Below are 19686 nucleotides of genomic sequence, written 5' to 3' on the forward strand. Positions count from 1 at the left end.
ACGTGTATTGTTTACTTAGATGACATTATCGTCATAGGCAGAACCTTCGAGGAACATATTGCAAACCTGAAGGAAGTGTTTGAACGAATTAGAAACGCTGGAATGAAATTGAATCCAAAGAAGTGCTCCTTGTTCAGAAGGACTGTCAAGTACCTTGGGCACATCGTGTCAAAGGAGGGAGTCAGCACAGACCCGGATAAAGTTGAAGCCGTAAATGGATGGCCGATCCCCGCTAATATCCAGGAGTTAAGAAGCTTTCTTGGACTCTGCACGTATTACAGACGTTTTGTGCCTAATTTCTCTAGCCTCTGTAGTGCCCTTCATCAATTGACAGAACCGAAGCGGCCGTTTATTTGGACAACGGAATGTCATGAGGCCTTTGAGAGACTTAAAAAGGCTCTTGTTTCATCGCCCATTCTGGCCTACCCGATACCAGCAGAGACGTTCGTACTTGACACTGATGCGAGCAATACCGAAAAGGTGCTGTCTTATCCCAAAAGGTAGATGGAACTGAGAGAGTCATAGCTTACTTTAATCGGAGCTTGTCCAAAGCCGAGAGAAACTACTGTGTCACAAGACGTGAGCTACTGGCAGTTGTGGATGCCATACAACATTTTCACAAATACTTATATGGGCAAAAATTTGAACAGATTTTTTTCATCATTCTTAGTAATGACTCTTTTTACACATGCTAAATCAATAGGTAAATACCAATCCTAGTGAAATGCCAATAAAATAGCACAAGATAAATCACATTGATGGGCAACAGCACAATTACTTTCTAGTTCATAACTGTCTGTTGCATATCACATTCAGATAGACCTAATCTGTTAGCTGAACTAGAATAACAAACAATTCTCCAAGAGCATGTCCGTGACATTAAACCAGCTCAACGAATGTTAAATGTGTTATAGACTATTCAACTGAAATAACGTTATAGAATAATATCTGCTGGATAAATTAGGGACAATATTGTGCCTCAACAATATCTCAATAAAATCAAATCTGTAAACAATTCTTTTGTGGAAGCATTGAATAGACAGTTAGTATGATTTATACAGTACCCAGTAACAATATTCATGGCAAAGCCAGTGAAAAAACACAATCAATCAATTTATTCTGGAGCAAATAATTAGTCCTCTAGTAATAAAACTGGGTATCTCATTAGACTCCTAGAGTACGTCTGTACAGAGACACAATCTTATGACAGCATCGACGCCTACATAAACCATAAGAAAAAAAAAAAAAAAAAAAAACAGATGGGGGTAGTGGTGTGTGTAGTCAGCCGTCGCTTTTGCTGCAGAAATGAGTACCTCCGTCAGCCAGACAGAGCCAGACAACGTTGTGTTACAGCCAGACAGAACCAGACAACGTTGTGTCTTACATCAAGCCTGTAGCTGGGGACATTAAAGACATCTGTCAATCTGTCAGTGCTGATGAGAGGGACCCGAATCCTGATGGCTGCACTCAGATGTTTGGCGAGAACTTTGTGTGTCGAGCTTTGCAGGGAGAACGCCAACTCCAAGAAACCCATCGGCAAGGTCTGCACCCAACAGACGTTTGTCCAGCTGACAAGACCTGGTGATGGTCAAGTAAGTGAACTGGAGCCTGATGCTGAAGATGAGGGTCCTTCGCAAGTGGAGTGCTGCCAACTTGCTCCGCTAGTTTGCCCTCCGGACAAGCCTGAAGATGATGTGTGCCACTATCTCCCCTCCTGTGGACCTGACACCCATTCCCAAAAAAACCCGTCTCTTGAAAACCCTATGAAACAACCTGATAGGCCAGCGATCTTGGTGACCCCAGTCCTGACATCCTATCCCTCCCCGTGTGTTAAGTGGCTGCCCTCAGAAGTGAGCGACCGAAGAAGGCGACGTTTGCTCAGTCCAAAGTGCATGGCGATGCAACCACGACGTCAGTGCAGCCAGGTGAAGGTCACCTGGAGTAGGAGAAAGAGACATACGCCGAATACAACGCAGATGGCTCCATCGAGATGGCAATATAAGCCCATTGTCGCCCCCACCGATAGACCTCCTCCTGCATCGATTCACCTCCACTGCCCATGTCGTGTGATAGATTTTGTCCGGGACGGACAAATCTGAGAAGGGGGCAGTGTTACGACCCTATTGGCGGCGCAAAAGGGTTAACTATAGGCTCAGCTGACACACCCGTGAATCACTCAGGTCAGCGGGGCAATGGACAAGGGACAGTACTACGATTACACGCAAATATGACCAATGTTATGGTCATGTGATCGAAAGCCTGCGGCACGAGTGACACAGTGTGTAAGAAAGCGGCAGTTCAAGACCGGAGAGCGTTGAGACCAGGACTGTTAGTTGGCCATGAGGTCGGTCCTTGTCGAGTCCTCAAGTGTTATGTACGAGTCTAGGAAGAAATAGAGACAGTAGAGTTGTATACGGTGATGTACAGTTTAACATTCGTAGTAGCTTATTGTGTTGCCAATTGTGTCGTATTGGCTGTCTTCTACTTATTCACTCATTATTAAAGTACCAGATTATTGTGGAGCTCTTGTTGACAGGTTCTTGATGTGTTGATGTGTTGTGTTGTGTTTAGCAGTGTTTATAGAAGGCCGGAGTAGAAGAGAACCGTAACACTTGAGGACTCGACAAGGACCGACCGATCCACTCGATTTTGTGTCGACTATAGATTACTAAATGACGCCACACACAAGGACAGCTATCCGCTTCCTAGGATTGACGACACATTGGACACACTTGCTGGGTCACAGATCTTTTCCACCCTTGACCTAAAGAGCGGTTACTGGCAAGTGGGACTACACCCCGAGGACAGAGATAAAACAGCCTTCTCTGCTGGTAATGGTCTCTGGCAATTCACCGTGATGCCTTTTGGCCTCTGTAACGCCCCAGCCACCTTTGAAAGACTAATGGAGCATGTGCTAAGAGGACTCAACTGGACCACGTGTATTGTTTACTTAGATGACATTATCGTCATAGGCAGAACCTTCGAGGAACATATTGCAAACCTGAAGGAAGTGTTTGAACGAATTAGAAACGCTGGAATGAAATTGAATCCAAAGAAGTGCTCCTTGTTCAGAAGGACTGTCAAGTACCTTGGGCACATCGTGTCAAAGGAGGGAGTCAGCACAGACCCGGATAAAGTTGAAGCCGTAAATGGATGGCCGATCCCCGCTAATATCCAGGAGTTAAGAAGCTTTCTTGGACTCTGCACGTATTACAGACGTTTTGTGCCTAATTTCTCTAGCCTCTGTAGTGCCCTTCATCAATTGACAGAACCGAAGCGGCCGTTTATTTGGACAACGGAATGTCATGAGGCCTTTGAGAGACTTAAAAAGGCTCTTGTTTCATCGCCCATTCTGGCCTACCCGATACCAGCAGAGACGTTCGTACTTGACACTGATGCGAGCAATACCGGAATAGGTGCTGTCTTATCCCAAAAGGTAGATGGAACTGAGAGAGTCATAGCTTACTTTAGTCGGAGCTTGTCCAAAGCCGAGAGAAACTACTGTGTCACAAGACGTGAGCTACTGGCAGTTGTGGATGCCAAACAACATTTTCACAAATACTTATATGGGCAAAAATTTATCATTAGGACAGACCACGCTGCTCTACAATGGCTGTTGTCATTTAAAAGTCCGGAAGGACAAGTCGCCAGGTGGATTGAACGTTTGCAAACCTATGACTTCGAGACACAACACCGAAAAGGACAAACTCACCAGAATGCTGACGCGCTGTCTCGACGACCTTGCAGAATGGAATGTAAACACTGCAGCAAGGTTGAAGAAAAGGAAGTTATCATTGAATGTCGACATCTTGGGGTACAAGCTTCCGGGTCATGGTCCGACGAAAGAATCCGAGAAGACCAGTTAAAAGATGAGGACCTGGCTCCCATTCTGCTTATGAAGGAAGACGGACAAAGACCAGAATGGCATCACCTTTCTGATAAAGGAGCTGCTACCAAGGCATATTGGGCACAATGGGACTCACTGACAATCGACAATGGAGTTCTCAAGAGGGTCTGGGAAACGGCAGATGGGACATGCAATCGCTTACAGCTGTTGTTGCCTAAAGTGAGAGTTGCTGAGGTGCTGCAAGAAATCCATAATAATTCCAGTGGGTCACATTTAGGTGTCAACAAGACCTTTGAAAAAGTACGCCAGCGGTTTTACTGGTTCGGCTACCGGGATGATGTAGAAGAATGGTGCCGAAGATGCGACGCATGTTCAGCAGCAAAGGGCCCGCACAGGAGAACGAGGGGACGTATGCAGCAATACAACGTCGGTAACCCCTTTGAAAGAATAGCGCTCGATGTAGCCGGACCATTTCCTGAATCCCAGAGAGGAAACAAGTACGTTCTAGTAGTGATAGACTATTTTACTAAGTGGCCTGAAGCGTATGCGATACCAAACCAAGAAGCCACCACCATAGCGGAAACACTTGTGGAGAATTGGATTAGCCGATTCGGTCCTCCCAGGGAGTTACACTCCGACCAAGGTCGAAACTTCGAATCCAAGATCTTTCAAGAGATGTGCCAGGTACTCGGCATCGAAAAGACACGCACAACCCCTCTTCACCCCCAGTCAGATGGAATGGTGGAACGATTTAACCGAACATTGGAACAACATCTGTCGAAAGTCGTCGATGAACGTCAAGAGGACTGGGACACCTATATCCCAATGTTCCTTATGGCATATAGAGGATCGATTCACAGCACCACCGGTTACACTCCAGCAAAGATGTTGTTCGGCCGAGAGCTGCAACTACCTTGTGACTTGCTATTCGGGATCCCGGGAGATGTGCCAGCCTCTTCGACAGACTATGTCGCAAATCTCCGAAAACGGATGGAGAAAACTCACGCTCTAGCCCGCAGAAACATCAAGATCAACAGTGACCACATGAAGACAAGGTACGACAAACGGGCCAATGCCGCTGGGTTTCATGAGAACGAGCTGGTGTGGCTGTACAACCCACAAAGACGAAAAGGCAAGTCCCCAAAGCTTCAAACAGACTGGGAAGGACCCTACCGCGTGATAAAAAGAATCAACGATGTCGTGTATCGAATACAGAAGAGCCCAAGGTCCAAACTGAAAGTCGTCCACATCGACAGACTCAACAAGTACCATGGTGAAGCTGGATCTGCCCGGGACGGACAGATCTAAGGTGGTGGCACAGATGGGGGTAGTGGTGTGTGTAGTCAGCCGTCGCTTTTGCTGCAGAAATGAGTACCTCCGTCAGCCAGACAGAGCCAGACAACGTTGTGTTACAGCCAGACAGAACCAGACAACGTTGTGTCTTACATCAAGCCTGTAGCTGGGGACATTAAAGACATCTGTCAATCTGTCAGTGCTGATGAGAGGGACCCGAATCCTGATGGCTGCACTCAGATGTTTGGCGAGAACTTTGTGTGTCGAGCTTTGCAGGGAGAACGCCAACTCCAAGAAACCCATCGGCAAGGTCTGCACCCAACAGACGTTTGTCCAGCTGACAAGACCTGGTGATGGTCAAGTAAGTGAACTGGAGCCTGATGCTGAAGATGAGGGTCCTTCGCAAGTGGAGTGCTGCCAACTTGCTCCGCTAGTTTGCCCTCCGGACAAGCCTGAAGATGATGTGTGCCACTATCTCCCCTCCTGTGGACCTGACACCCATTCCCAAAAAAACCCGTCTCTTGAAAACCCTATGAAACAACCTGATAGGCCAGCGATCTTGGTGACCCCAGTCCTGACATCCTATCCCTCCCCGTGTGTTAAGTGGCTGCCCTCAGAAGTGAGCGACCGAAGAAGGCGACGTTTGCTCAGTCCAAAGTGCATGGCGATGCAACCACGACGTCAGTGCAGCCAGGTGAAGGTCACCTGGAGTAGGAGAAAGAGACATACGCCGAATACAACGCAGATGGCTCCATCGAGATGGCAATATAAGCCCATTGTCGCCCCCACCGATAGACCTCCTCCTGCATCGATTCACCTCCACTGCCCATGTCGTGTGATAGATTTTGTCCGGGACGGACAAATCTGAGAAGGGGGCAGTGTTACGACCCTATTGGCGGCGCAAAAGGGTTAACTATAGGCTCAGCTGACACACCCGTGAATCACTCAGGTCAGCGGGGCAATGGACAAGGGACAGTACTACGATTACACGCAAATATGACCAATGTTATGGTCATGTGATCGAAAGCCTGCGGCACGAGTGACACAGTGTGTAAGAAAGCGGCAGTTCAAGACCGGAGAGCGTTGAGACCAGGACTGTTAGTTGGCCATGAGGTCGGTCCTTGTCGAGTCCTCAAGTGTTATGTACGAGTCTAGGAAGAAATAGAGACAGTAGAGTTGTATACGGTGATGTACAGTTTAACATTCGTAGTAGCTTATTGTGTTGCCAATTGTGTCGTATTGGCTGTCTTCTACTTATTCACTCATTATTAAAGTACCAGATTATTGTGGAGCTCTTGTTGACAGGTTCTTGATGTGTTGATGTGTTGTGTTGTGTTTAGCAGTGTTTATAGAAGGCCGGAGTAGAAGAGAACCGTAACAGTATGTATGTATGTATGTATGTGTGTGTGTGTGTGTGTGTGTGTGTGTATGTATGTATGTATGTATGTGTGTGTGTGTGTGTGTGTGTGTGCAAGAATTGCTCGCTTAAGAGTATAGGATAAAACGTTATGTAAGGGTTTGAAATGACACGCTTATATTTAAGAAAGAACGATTGATAAGTTATTAGCGGCAAGATCATAAGTATTCTAATCGTTCTTATCTCTCAAAAGATTTCCCCTACCTTGGACGTAGATGATAAATTATTTAATTAATTTCATCGGGGATGAAATGACCTGGGATGAAATGACCGGGGATGAAGTGACCAGGGATGAAATGACAGGTCACTTTTTTTTCTAGACTGGAAGAGGCTTAAAATTACCATATAAAATGAAATTTAGAACAAATAGAATATAGAAGCAACTCTTCGGACTGGTAGTAGTTTCCCCATTGCTAATTGTTGTCCTTACAAAAATGTTTTTTTTTAAATGTGGGTCGGGAAAATTTCATCTCTCATGCTTCCCTAACAAATCCTATCAACCGATCGTATATGGTTCACCTGGTACTATAATACTAATACTCAAAGGGTTTAACTTTCACTTCTATAGGACGTTTGAAACGTTGAACTCTCCTGTATATTTAGATCCTACTTACCAGAGCTTGTATTATAAACTACATATGCTGAGTCAGAGAGACAGTTTTCTTCCATAGAGCATCTTAAATAGTATAAGGGTTGATCTTGAAGTCGCACAGAATCTTCAAGAGCACGTAAATTAGGCACCAAGTCTGGAAGATCTGTAAAAAATGAGGAAAATAAATAATAAATTCGTCCAAAAAAATCGACTGCTAGTCGTTTCCAACATGTGAATTGCATAGTTGTTCCACACACATGGGAAGTAATAACATATTGGAATTTCTTTAGTTGTCCATCCAAGTGTTCTTTATATTTTAAATTAAAACTATACACAAATGGTACCTAAATGTCATTCACTTCAAAACTTACTTATGTTTTATCGAAAAAAGTAAACTTTTGTTTTAAAAATAAGTATGAATATTGCATGCATATTCTTCTACGTATTTTAAAAACAAGATTTTATAGACAGTTCGTATCTTCATCTACAAAAAATAATCGTAATGGAAATAAGCGATCATCACTTATTCTATGTATATCTATGGGCGATAAATTACGAAAATAAACCTATTATCACATAACTAAAGCCTAGAACAACTAAGATATTTTCAAGATCGAAAAAGCATCTGTTAAATTTACCAAAATTTTCTTTTTTTTTTATTCGCAATCCAATATATGCTTTTTAAAGGCCGACATTTAAATGTCATAAGTACAAAACAAGGAAAACAAAAAATACTTCGAAATACAAAAGGCCACTATAGGTGTAGCTGCATCAATTAGTTTGTATTAGTCATGTAATAAAATTATGTAATAGATCTAGACTAGATCTCTGCGATTAGAAATATTTCTTTTCCTTGTTCGATACCCAACAAGGAATAATTAATTACTTATCTAATATATAAAGTAGAATGTTTGGCGTTTATATGCATGTATGTATGTATGTCCCCGTATAGAAATAAAAACCGCTTGACCAATCTTAATAAAAACTTGGCAGAAATGTTCCTTGGGTAACTTGTTGATGTCTAAGGGCTGAGCCGAAGGCTCTTCGAGCCCTAAATTTGAAAAAAAAACCTGCTTGGACGCCAAACAGTAAAAAAAAAAAAAAAACCTGTGTGAACACACAGTTCTGTTTGGGAGAGACCCTAGACAATGCCTATGTAAAGCATTGCTGTTGACCGATGCATTTGGCCCCAACGCGTGGGCTAGACACGGCCGAAGGCCGAGAATACACCGGGATCTTCTGCCATTTTCTTTCAATGTACCAAGCTAACTGTGCGGGATCCGCCATTTATGTAACGGTCCCTTTGAAGAACAGCGCATGGATGTGTGACAGGTTTGTGGGGACTTTTTTGCAACCCCGCCCGTGCAAGAGGTTAACTCTCGTCTACCCGTGGGCATCCCCACGGGAGTCCTGTGTTGCTACTCATTTAGCCTAACCACTTCCTCTAATGGTCGTTTCCACGCGAGCGCCACGATGAGGCAGAGTACCAACTAAGACCGTAGTGTATGTATTGTAAAACAAACTTAAGACCCTCAAAAAAATATAAATAAAAGACCAACTCTATTACAGCTATAGTATTTTATGGATCTAGGCCATGTTTACAATGTTGACATCAGAAAAGATCGAAAGGATTTAGATCTAGATCTAATTTTAAGAACTAAACTTTGCACTTATAGTTGTTTTTTTTTTTTTTAAATACAAAATATAGTTTATAGATTTCATTATTTAATAAAATTAACCTTCAAATTTGTTTCAAAAACATTTTTACATTAATTCGTTATTTATATCTGCGAATTTAGATATCCCGATGCACATTCTTTCGTTAGACATTACCAAATGGTTACACATTAACACATCTCTCTACTGAGTCTATTTCTAGGTCTAAAACTCTTATTAATCAAATATATGTAGGCCTACAAGCAAATGTTTTAATTTGAAAAAATGGATTTAAGTAGATTAGCTATTTTGATTTGATGGCTTCATTCATACTATTTTTAAATTTACACATTCGCTTTATTTATTACATTATTATTTCGTTTAAATGTTTTAAAAACACTATTAGTGACTATATCGACAGTGATACGCAAATAAAGACCCGCGGGTCGCGGGTAAAATATGTCTAGTAGTTAATAAACTAATTGATTAATTTTATTTGATTCTTGTTTTGTCAGATACAAGAAATAAGTGTACAACATTTCAACTTGATCCGTTATTGGGTTTAGGAGAAATATCGGACTTTTACCAGACAGACAGACAGAGTTGATATAAGCTTTGTAATTATATTTCCTGTGAAAGCAAGCGGGCGCGTGTGTGTTTCTGTGAAGAAAATTACTACGGTTTGAAACATAGTGTCATGTATCATTCGTCAAACATATTATTTTATTTTATTCTATTTAATAATAGTAATAACTTGGTTTAAAGTTCATGTCAAGCCTGGGAAACCCCATGACATAGAAACACGCGTCAATCAAGTCAAGAGAAGCGTTGTCACGTGATAGTAGACTTTTAATTTGATTGGAAGCAGGACAGGAACTAGGAGGGGAGACGCTATGTGTCGAACAAAGGAGCAAGAGATAATTAATTAATTCCTCAGTCTCGTGTTGATATTCAAAAAATGTAGTCGCTTAGAATCCAGTAGTAATATTTTGAATGTTTCATTTTAGATGCAGTTTATTTTAGTAAACTACTGTAGATATTGTGTTCCCAAGTTTTAAATTAAAAGTTTCTGTATTTGAATTGAGAGGATATTCTTCATTAAATCTATTAGTAAATATCTAGATCATCTTATTAGTTGACATCTTCGAATAGAATCCTCGGTATCACGGTTGTGAGATCTCAGCACCATCCGACAAAGAGGCAAAGTTTATTCAAGATCCTCATCAAGATCTTTTCACCGTGACACATAGCATATACTAGAATACACTGTACAAAAGTGAGATTATTGAAATGGGGTGTAGTTTTATTGAAAGTAGGGCGGCCTAAAAGTTCGTGGTTGGGAATGAGGGCTTTCTTTTGCAGTCTGCCAAAAAACAATGATGTGATGTTATTGTAATGCTGCTGTTTCACTAAATAGACAAGTTCTAAAAAGTGTTGCTTGGGGAGAAGCGTTTCATTTAAAAGTAGTGTGTGTGTGTGTTGCGGGCGTTGTAATGCAGGCAGACAAGAAAACTACAACTGATGGGTCTAAGACAGGCATGTCAAACACGGCGTTTGGGAGCCGCATGCGGCCCGCCACCATTTTACATGCGGCCCGCTTGGCGACATAAATTATCAAAATAATGTTGAAATATTACGATGGAAAAAAAGAGATGACTAGCTACTTTAAATGCAAAATAGTATTTGTTAAACTGAACAACGAGAGTGAGTCTGCAGTGAAAGCAAACTACATTTTGTTAAACTTAATTGCAAGCAATAGCAAATCATTTAGTGAATGTGATTTTATGAAGGCGTGTTTTGTTTAAGCCGAAGTAATTTGTCCAGAAAAGATGAAAAATTCACAGAAATAGCGTTAACTAGGAACACTGTGGTAGATAGAATAAATGACATGTCAGTCAGCATGCATGAACAATTAAAAAACAAAAGTTAATTTTGAATTCTTTTCATTGGCTCTCGTTGAGTCAACTGATGTGACGAGTGTATCACAGTTGGTTATATTCATAAGGGCTTGTGACAGGAATTTTGCGATACATGATGAGCTGCTTGAGCTGTGTTCTATGCATACCACCACAACAAGCGAGGATGTTTTTGAGATATTACAGGAGGTGATATTGCAGTACAATTTATCTTTGGGTAAGCTAGCTAGTCTAACCAACCATGAAATGAAATGGTTTTGATGCAAAGCTACTTGCAAAAATAAGAGAGACTGATGGTAATTTTAAATTTGACCATTTTTCAGTGCACCATTCACCAATAAACATTCTACGCAAAGCAATTACAGTTCCAACATGTCATAAGACCGGTTTCAGTCGCTCCATTTAAAGCATCGCCAATATTCAATGTTTCTGATAATTAATTATTTTGTTTGATTGTGTTCCCTTCTACACAGAAGTCCGCTGGGTATCGTGTCGTAAAGTATTGAAGAGATTGTTTGCACTGCGTGAAGAAATCGTATTGTTTCTGAACATGAAATGTGAACCTGTTGAACATTTCCAAACTGACGAATGGGTTCAGAATTTGGCATTTGCAGTTGATCTCACTGGTCACCTGCAAGACTTGAATTTGAAACTTCGAAGTAAAGACAAAATTGTCAAAACTGTGTGTGATGATGTGAAGTGCTTTAAAGCAAAATTACGACTGTGGATAAACCAAATATGAAGAGAAAATCTTGTTCACTTTTCAACGTGTCAGGAACTAAAAAGATTAAATACGGCTACAACATTTGGTAAAGATGCTTTCAATGACCGTTTTCGTGACTTGGTTTCATGCAATCAAGAGTTTTCGTTGTTTGTATCTCCATTTTCATTTGCTTCTGAAAATGCTGCTGTTAATGTGCAACTAGAGCTGATAGAATTGCAGTCAGATTCTCTTTTGAAAGCGAAGTATATAGAAGTGGCTTTGTCAAAATTTTACAGTTATTTACCTGAACTGTATGTAGAATTGTGTAAATTTGCAGCCAGAATTATTGCTGTTTGCAAGCACTGATCTCTGTGAGCAGTTCTTTTCCATAATGAAAGCTACAAAAACATCACACCGTTCGAGATTATCTGATCAAAATTTGTCATCAGTGATGATAGTGTCAGTAGCAAACAAACTTCTACCTGACATTAATAAACTTGTATCCCAGAAAAGATAACAAGCATCAGGACAAACAAAATAATGCGTAATCGTAGTAATTTTTAACTATCAAATTGTACTACAAATTTAGCTAACTTAGGGACAGGTATGCTATTAATTAATGTATTCTATTGTATTGTTTCTAATTTACATAAAACTAGTAGGCTGTTTTGCAACTGATTTTTGGCTGCGGCCCCTCAGGTCATAAAAAGTTTTTATGTGGCCCATACACCTTAATGAGTTTGACATGCCTGGTCTAAGAAGTGCTTGTGCATACTCTAAATTAGGGGTTTCAACCATAGCGTTGCATAGCGGGGCGGACGAATTTAAGTAAAGAAATCACACAATTTGTATACGAATTTATTATTTATGTTAATAATATATACTAATTATTTATATTTTAACGTATTTTTAGATTATTTCGCCCCCCCCCTTTCTAATATGTTGACCGATTTGGTGGGGTGGGGAGGTGGCGATGGCATCAATCCCGCTGATTCGATGTGGTGGGATGGGGCGAGAGCGTCTACTGCCCTCCCCACTCTAGCCCTCTGCGTGGGGGTCGGTCCTATTTTATGGAGAAATCATAGTTTGTGAACAAAATTAGTTGAATGTCTATATAATATAAGCTACATATCATGGGCGTTGCCAGGATTTTTTTTTGGGGGGGGGGGGGTTGGGGGGATTTTCTTCTCCCCGCCGACCCTCCCCCCCCCCCCCGCAAAAAATATTTATATGTATGTATGTGTGTGTGTGTGTGTGCATAATCTTTATTACATTCTGACCCTTCATTCTTTCGGAAGACGTTTATTGTGCCCTAGAATAGGCTCTTTCTGGAGTTAGTGGAAAAATTGTTGACTCCCCGCCATTGCCAGGAAGGGGGTCTAGAGGAGCGCTAGGAGCACCCCCAGAGAGGGCGGAGTCCCGCTGCCAAGCACTATTTCTGGTATTGAAAGCCAAAAAATGCATATTCTGAGGTATCTACAGTGCATTTTCCTGCTATTAGAAAGTTTTATTGCAAAAACTTAATGTGCTATTCTTATTGACTTAGAACCTCCCGCGCCGTTCGGCGCATTTGCCGTCAAGATGTTTCCACAAAAATCTGTCTCTGGTAATGTCTGAAGCCTCTTCCCACCTGCTCTGATGACCTCCATGAATGTGTGGAGCCAAGTTGTACTAGGATGTCATCGCAATTCTTATTATGCGTAATTCATTTTGTCGGAGAACATGTCCCGCAAAACTCATGCGACGCTCTATCACAATCTTAGTAAGGGGTCGACTCCCAGTTCGTCATAGGATTTCCTTGATTTAGACCCGATCTCTATAACTGACCCCTAAAATCTATCTTAGCCATCTTTGTTGAGCCACATTTAGTGTTTTTCAATTTCGGCAGATGACTATTCACTGCAGTTAATTAATGGAGCCCCGCTACTGGTAGAAATGTGTAACCGCTCTTAAATACTCTCTTGGAATTAGGTGACTGTAGTTTGCTTTAGATTTTATATTGAAAAGGGAAGTTTTATCGTCAAAGTCGTCAAAACTAAAAAGTCTCTGGAGTTGTTTTTTTTTTTAATTCAAAACCCCATTTAGCTACGGTCATAGAATTTGGCAACTGTAGTTTGCTTTAGAATAATATTGAAGATAGAGGTTTTCCACCACAAAACTCTCTGTAAGGGGATTTTAAACTCAAAACCATCTGGAGGGGGTTTTAAACTTTAAAAATAAAGCCACCTATTGGAGAGGGGTTTAAACTCAAATCTCCCAATTGGCTTGGCTACGCTCAAATAATTTTAGTGTGTAATTTGCTTTTTTTATATTGAAGAGGTATTTTTAGTATTAAACCCAGCTGAAGGGTGGGTTTAAACTAAAACCCATTTTGGGAACGCTCATGGCATTTTGAGTACCTAATTTGTGTTCTTTTTACATTGAAGATGTATTTTTTAGCTTTAAACCCCGCTGGCGGGGATGGGGGGTTTAAACTCAAAACCCCTTTGGCTACGCTCATAGATTTTAGAGTGTGTAATTTGCTTTTTTTATATTGAAAAGGTATTTTTTAGCTTCAAAGTCCACTGGAGGGAAGTTTAAACTCAAAACCCCTTTGACTACACTCATATAATTTTGAGTGTATAATTTGCTTTGTTTTTAATATTAAAGAGTATGACAGAACTAGTCAACCGGCGCCGTAGCATACGCCGCTATTTTGCAGGGCCGGCCTTAAGCCACTGCAACCTATGCGGCCACAGTGGGCCCCGCACTTTCATGGGCCCCGCACTTTCATAGGACCCTCGATAATTCAAGGTGTATAAATTATTAAATTAAACCATTTTATAACTTAATAAAACAGATATCCCGCGCCCTCCTGTCGATTTACCAGGAGCTCCTGGAAATCTCCCTAAATTGCAAAATATACGAAAAAGTCCTTAAAATATACGGAAATATATAGACAAAAATTGTCATTTTGGGGTGTCATTCAATATGGAGAACGCCAATCATACGCGTGATAAATAAAAACGGCATTATGCCGTAATTAAGTAATCTGGTGAAAGAAGCTTCTCGCGCCTCAAACTAATGTAGAATTACTTGAGGTCAACAATTCTCAAAGATAGATTGAAACATTTGGTAATTCTTGCTATTGAGCGTGATCTATGTAGGAAACAGAGTTCTTATGATATGCTGTACACCAGTGATGCCCAACCTAATTCAATCTGGGGGCCATTTTAATATCCAACACTAGTGTAGCAGGCCACATGATGGAAACGATACAAAAACTTAATGAAATTGACCTGAAACTATTTTATTTCAAACCCGAGGATCTAGTACATTACATTGAATTATTCGGATATCTGAATTTTCTCTTCACACTTTAAAAAATGGCGTAAGTTTTGTTTATATTTTGTTGTTCTTGTTTTTTTAAAACAGCTACAAACTTTCTTTTTAAAAACAAACATGTTGGCTAGCAATGGTATCATGTTCTATAAGAAAGTAAAGATCCGTTCACTTTTCCTAGTAGATTCTATAGATTTAGTCCTATTTCAAGAACGCACAAATGTTAAATGCCTTGGTTGTAATCCATTAGAAAAAAATGAGGGCCCTAACGTCGGTAAAGATACATTTTTTTAATTTATTTTCTGGGGGGGGGGGGGAATTTTCTACAATTTGTACCGACGTTTCGGCGGGCCGGATGGAAGCACGTCGAGTGCCGGATCTGGCTTGCGGGCCGTATTTTGGGCATCACTGCTGTACACGACTTTGCTACACGCAAGGCTCGTAAAGAAATTCTGTACGTAGTAAAGAATGAATAAAATGCATAGACGAATTATAATTTTCTAATACAAACTCTTAAATTTCTTTTATTATCCGCTTCCCTATCCAAACTAGGCCCCGCGAAATTCGTTTCGCATAGGGCCCCACAATGGTTAAGTCCGGCCCTGCTATTTATTGACGGGTAAATATACAGAGTAGATTAGTTGTTCTCTTTCCATGATTTCTTGGTCACAATGGTTAAGTCCGGCGCTGCTATTTAGTGTTTGTAAAATGTTTGTTTGTAAAATGTTTTACATGTTTCGGATGTTCCTTCAGAATTGAAGATAGTTTACTTCCTAGTCCTTACCTCCCGCAGGACGAAGGGGGATGAGAGCGGGCAGGGTTTGAACCCAGGACTATCGATAAATCCAAACGACAGTCCAGCGCTCATACCGCACGACCAGGCAGCCATCAGTAGTGACGGGTGAATACTACTTGTTCTCTCTGCCCCCCTCTTGTTTTTCTCGTGGGGTAACTTGAGCCCGCAGAAATAAAAGAGTGATGTTTCCTTTACTTCTTGCTTGCGTGTCCAAACTCTTGAGACATGAAGAGAATTATATATATAGATAGTCAAATATGGCGACAGAGTTCATGTAATTGCACACGAATTTATCTTAGTTATTTGAAAAAAAGACTTGGTTTTGGAAAATGTATAATTCATACGAAATTTTTCATTATAAGAGTAAGAATTGAGATGAGCTCTGAACCCAAATTTACTAGTCACCTTTTTCCAATCTTTACTCATACTGATATTTTTCTATTGTATAAAAAAATGAGACTATAACTCACAATCATAGACATATATATATAGACTGGACGATAAAGTAAAAATTATTATGGGAAATATTTGGGAAAAGATAAGTTTGTATGAGTTATACAGCAGTTATGAGCAGTGTAAAATTAAAAGTATTTATAGTTGTTGTTTTTTTCAGCCATAACCTATATAATTGATAGAACCCCTTCTGTATTATCATATCTCTAATTGTGCCTACCAAAGCTATTAAATTTACATAATTAAAATAATTATAAATAGTTTTAAATACTAGATTTAGATCTAGTCTATATAAATACTATAGTAAAAAAATACTACTTACTACTAGTACTATACTACTATACTATAAACTATAATTGTAATCTGTATAGTCTAGTCTATAGTTAGTATATAAATAATAAATAGTCTAGGACTAGATTGTCACTAGATCTAGACTTATACTAGATCTAGTCTATATTTTGCATGCATAGATGATAGACTGACTAGTTTAATAGTTAGTAGTAAAAAGTATGAAAAGTATTAGACCTAGTTATTACAAATATTAGTCATATTTGTTAGATTTAGATCTATCAATATTAAATTAGATTATTAGTGACAGTCACAGTGATACTGAATTATTCTGACTTACTGAAACTGAAAGTTACTGTGTATAATATTCAATTTTTTTTTAACCTTTAGAATTTATCCTTGGCCTATCGTACTACGATCATTAGAGCACGTTCTGCTCATTTTCTTTGACTTTTTTGACTAAAAACTAATTTTAACAATTTGAATCGATAAGACGACCGCCATACATTAATAAAGAAGCCATGTCAACAAACATAGATCCACATCACAAACCTATATATATTTGCCTATGTCTATGATTATGAAACAAAGGCAAAATATTGGGAATATGGCAGTTTTGTACTTTTCAAAACTAAAGATCATAATTATATATTGGCTGAAATGTTAGTCCTAGAATTTATAGCTCAATTGCCGCCATTTTTTTTTCACATAGATATAGTACATAAAACATATTTGACTTCCCCCAAATAAAAATAACTTCCTACTTCCAGTCTATATTTATTTATGTCTATGCTCACAATATATACTTGAATTCTAAAAATGCAAAAAGTTAAGAGTAGAATCGGATTGATCCACTTAATTTCTCCTCCCACTTCCGATTTTAGTTTTTTAGAGCTTTGAATTATAGTTTTGTAGCAAAACAAAGTTACAAACATGCCAATTGAACAAAATGTATCACTTAGAAATGAGCTTTTTAAAAAAAATATTTATTTTTTGGCGGCGATCCTCAAAGCCTTAATCTAAATATATGGGGTATCTTATCTTTTCAAGGAACAAATCGGTTGTATTTGCGTGTAAATTCATATTAGAATATTTTTCTAGTGAAACATTATTCAAAAGGTCCTTTTTTTAAATATGATAAATAATGAGCTGTTGATGTAAGAAAAATGCGTTTCTGCAGTGAAGAATAAAAGAAAACGCTTTTGGCGTCCGATTTAGGCCCCTATATATATATATATATATATATATATATATATATATATATATATGCTGTACGCGCGTGTATGCTTAGGGTTAGGGTTTACTGGGCGTTAGGGTTAGGATTTGGAAAAAATCGCCCCCCCCCCCCACTGCAAAGTTCAGGATCCGCTAGTGACATTAACATATTTCTATGTATACGTATAGGAATGTTGTTATTGTTTGTATGGCAAGGGAAACTTTAGAACAAGCTGCAACTAACAACATATGCCAAACAGGTCGTCTTTTTGGACTACGCCAAAACTGCCCCACAAACCCTTAAAAACCCATAAATAAAAAAAAAACGTTAGAAAGAGCAAAACTAAAAGGACATCTACAGGCAGACAAAAAAAAAGTTTTAAAGAAGTTTAAAACTACGGAGGACATCTACATATAAAAAAAAAGTTAATTTTAAAGAAAGTTTAAAACTACATAGTAGGCCTGCATTTACAGGCAGACAAAAAAGTTAATTTTAAAGAAGTTTAAAATTACGGATGGCATCTACTAAGTAAGACATACAAATTCTAGTCTACACTTAAATATCTTGACTTACACGTTTAATCTTAAAATTACTAGACTGATATTACCAGGATTACTAGATCTAGTCCGATCTAGTGCCTAGCGGTAATAATGTACATTATGCTGTTCGCGTTCGATCCGCTTCTTTAATGTGATTATAGTCTATATCTAGATTCTACTCTAGATATAAGAATGGACCTCATTCACCAATCGTAAACAAACAACATTTAGCCACGTGGTGCTCTATCTCTTCTATATAATTTACGATCTCATGTTTAATTCATGATGGTTGTCACGTGACAGTTTATTTCGTTGTTTTATCAATAAGATCACGTGACTAAATGTTGTTTGTTTACGATTGGTGAATGAGGTCCATTGGATCTAAATCTAGAATTGTAGATCTAGTGTAATTATAAAAGATCTAGATCTAGCATTAGAAAATGGATTGATGAATACAGATTATTAAATAAGAACACACTATTGTAAAGGAATAATATTGCAGCCTCTAAGTCTACATCCAAAGTTCATTATAGTAACTGTGCATTAGAATCTAGATGTAGATCTAAATCAAGATTTATAGATTGGTATGTAGAAAAATATGGCTAGATCTACAAGCTACGGGCCTAAGCTGATAAACGACATTAAATAATCTAAAAATTATCTAGATATAGAATTATAGCTTGGCTAGCCTACTTTGAAAAAAAAAGTATTAATATAAATCAAAAAAAATTATCTAGATGTGTAGAACTTGATGTAGGCCTATGGATTTCATACACACATATATGATTTATATCTTATTAAAGGTAATCCTTTAAATTTTAATCCTGTTATTGGAATGAAAAATTATTTTAATTTTAATACCTTATTTAAAAAGCTTAATTTTTGTACAGGAAAGTACCGGTAATATTGAACTAAAATTGATATGTAGACAGTCCCATATTAGATCTAAATTTTGGCTTCCTTCCTTGTCCTATTCATATTGCCTATGTTTCTTGTATTTAAAAAGTAATTTGAAACCACATAAGCTGAATGATCATTTGAGACGATGCCGCCGTAATAAAATAAAGATCAGAAATACTTTTGAACAATCAATGGTAAAGTTGAGAAAAGATACAGTGGACTAAAATCTTTAGTTCGACATCAAAAAAGAGAAGACGATGGTTCGCAAGCCTCTTACAATATCTCTTTACTTATGAGTTAGAGCTAAATTCTTAAAACATCCCACTATAGGCGACAAAAGATTCGCCAGCACCTGAAGAAGTTTTGAAAACAATTTTACTCAGACCTGCATCTGATATCATTAAAGAAAAAAATTCAAGTAACAAAACAATTCAAGGGCGTATTTCAGAACTATACTGGGACACTAAAAGCTTCTTGTGTAATTATTTGCAAATGGCAAGTTTCTTTATTCACATCTGGACGACTCAATCTTGTCTTGTAAGGAAGAGCATTCATTGGCATATGTTCCTTTTGTTAGGGAGCAAAATCTAAACATCTGAGTGGTAGACTGCATTAGCATCCTCAATACGTTATCAACGCCGTTTACAGAATCCATAGCAACACGTTAAAAACGTAGTATTCGCAAAGCTGTGTCAAGGAAATACCGAAAACTTTCATCACATTGAATGAAGCAAGATGTCGAAAAGCTA

At 39.0% G+C, this 19686-nt stretch overlaps 1 protein-coding gene across 2 annotated transcripts in view; it reads right to left on the reverse strand.

Annotated features, from left to right (window-relative positions):
• The window catches only part of LOC106071380 (lysyl oxidase homolog 2-like), a 242452-nt gene that overhangs the window by 144297 nt on the left and 78469 nt on the right, over positions 1-19686 (reverse strand). For both annotated transcript variants that reach the window (XM_056040734.1, XM_056040726.1), the window contains exon 5: positions 7172-7312. In XM_056040734.1, coding sequence (XP_055896709.1) covers positions 7172-7312 — 141 coding nt within the window. The remainder of the gene's footprint in view (positions 1-7171; positions 7313-19686) is intronic.

Source organism: Biomphalaria glabrata, chromosome 1 (genome assembly GCF_947242115.1).
Source record: "Biomphalaria glabrata chromosome 1, xgBioGlab47.1, whole genome shotgun sequence".
In the NCBI taxonomy this organism is placed as follows: Eukaryota; Metazoa; Mollusca; class Gastropoda; family Planorbidae; genus Biomphalaria; species Biomphalaria glabrata.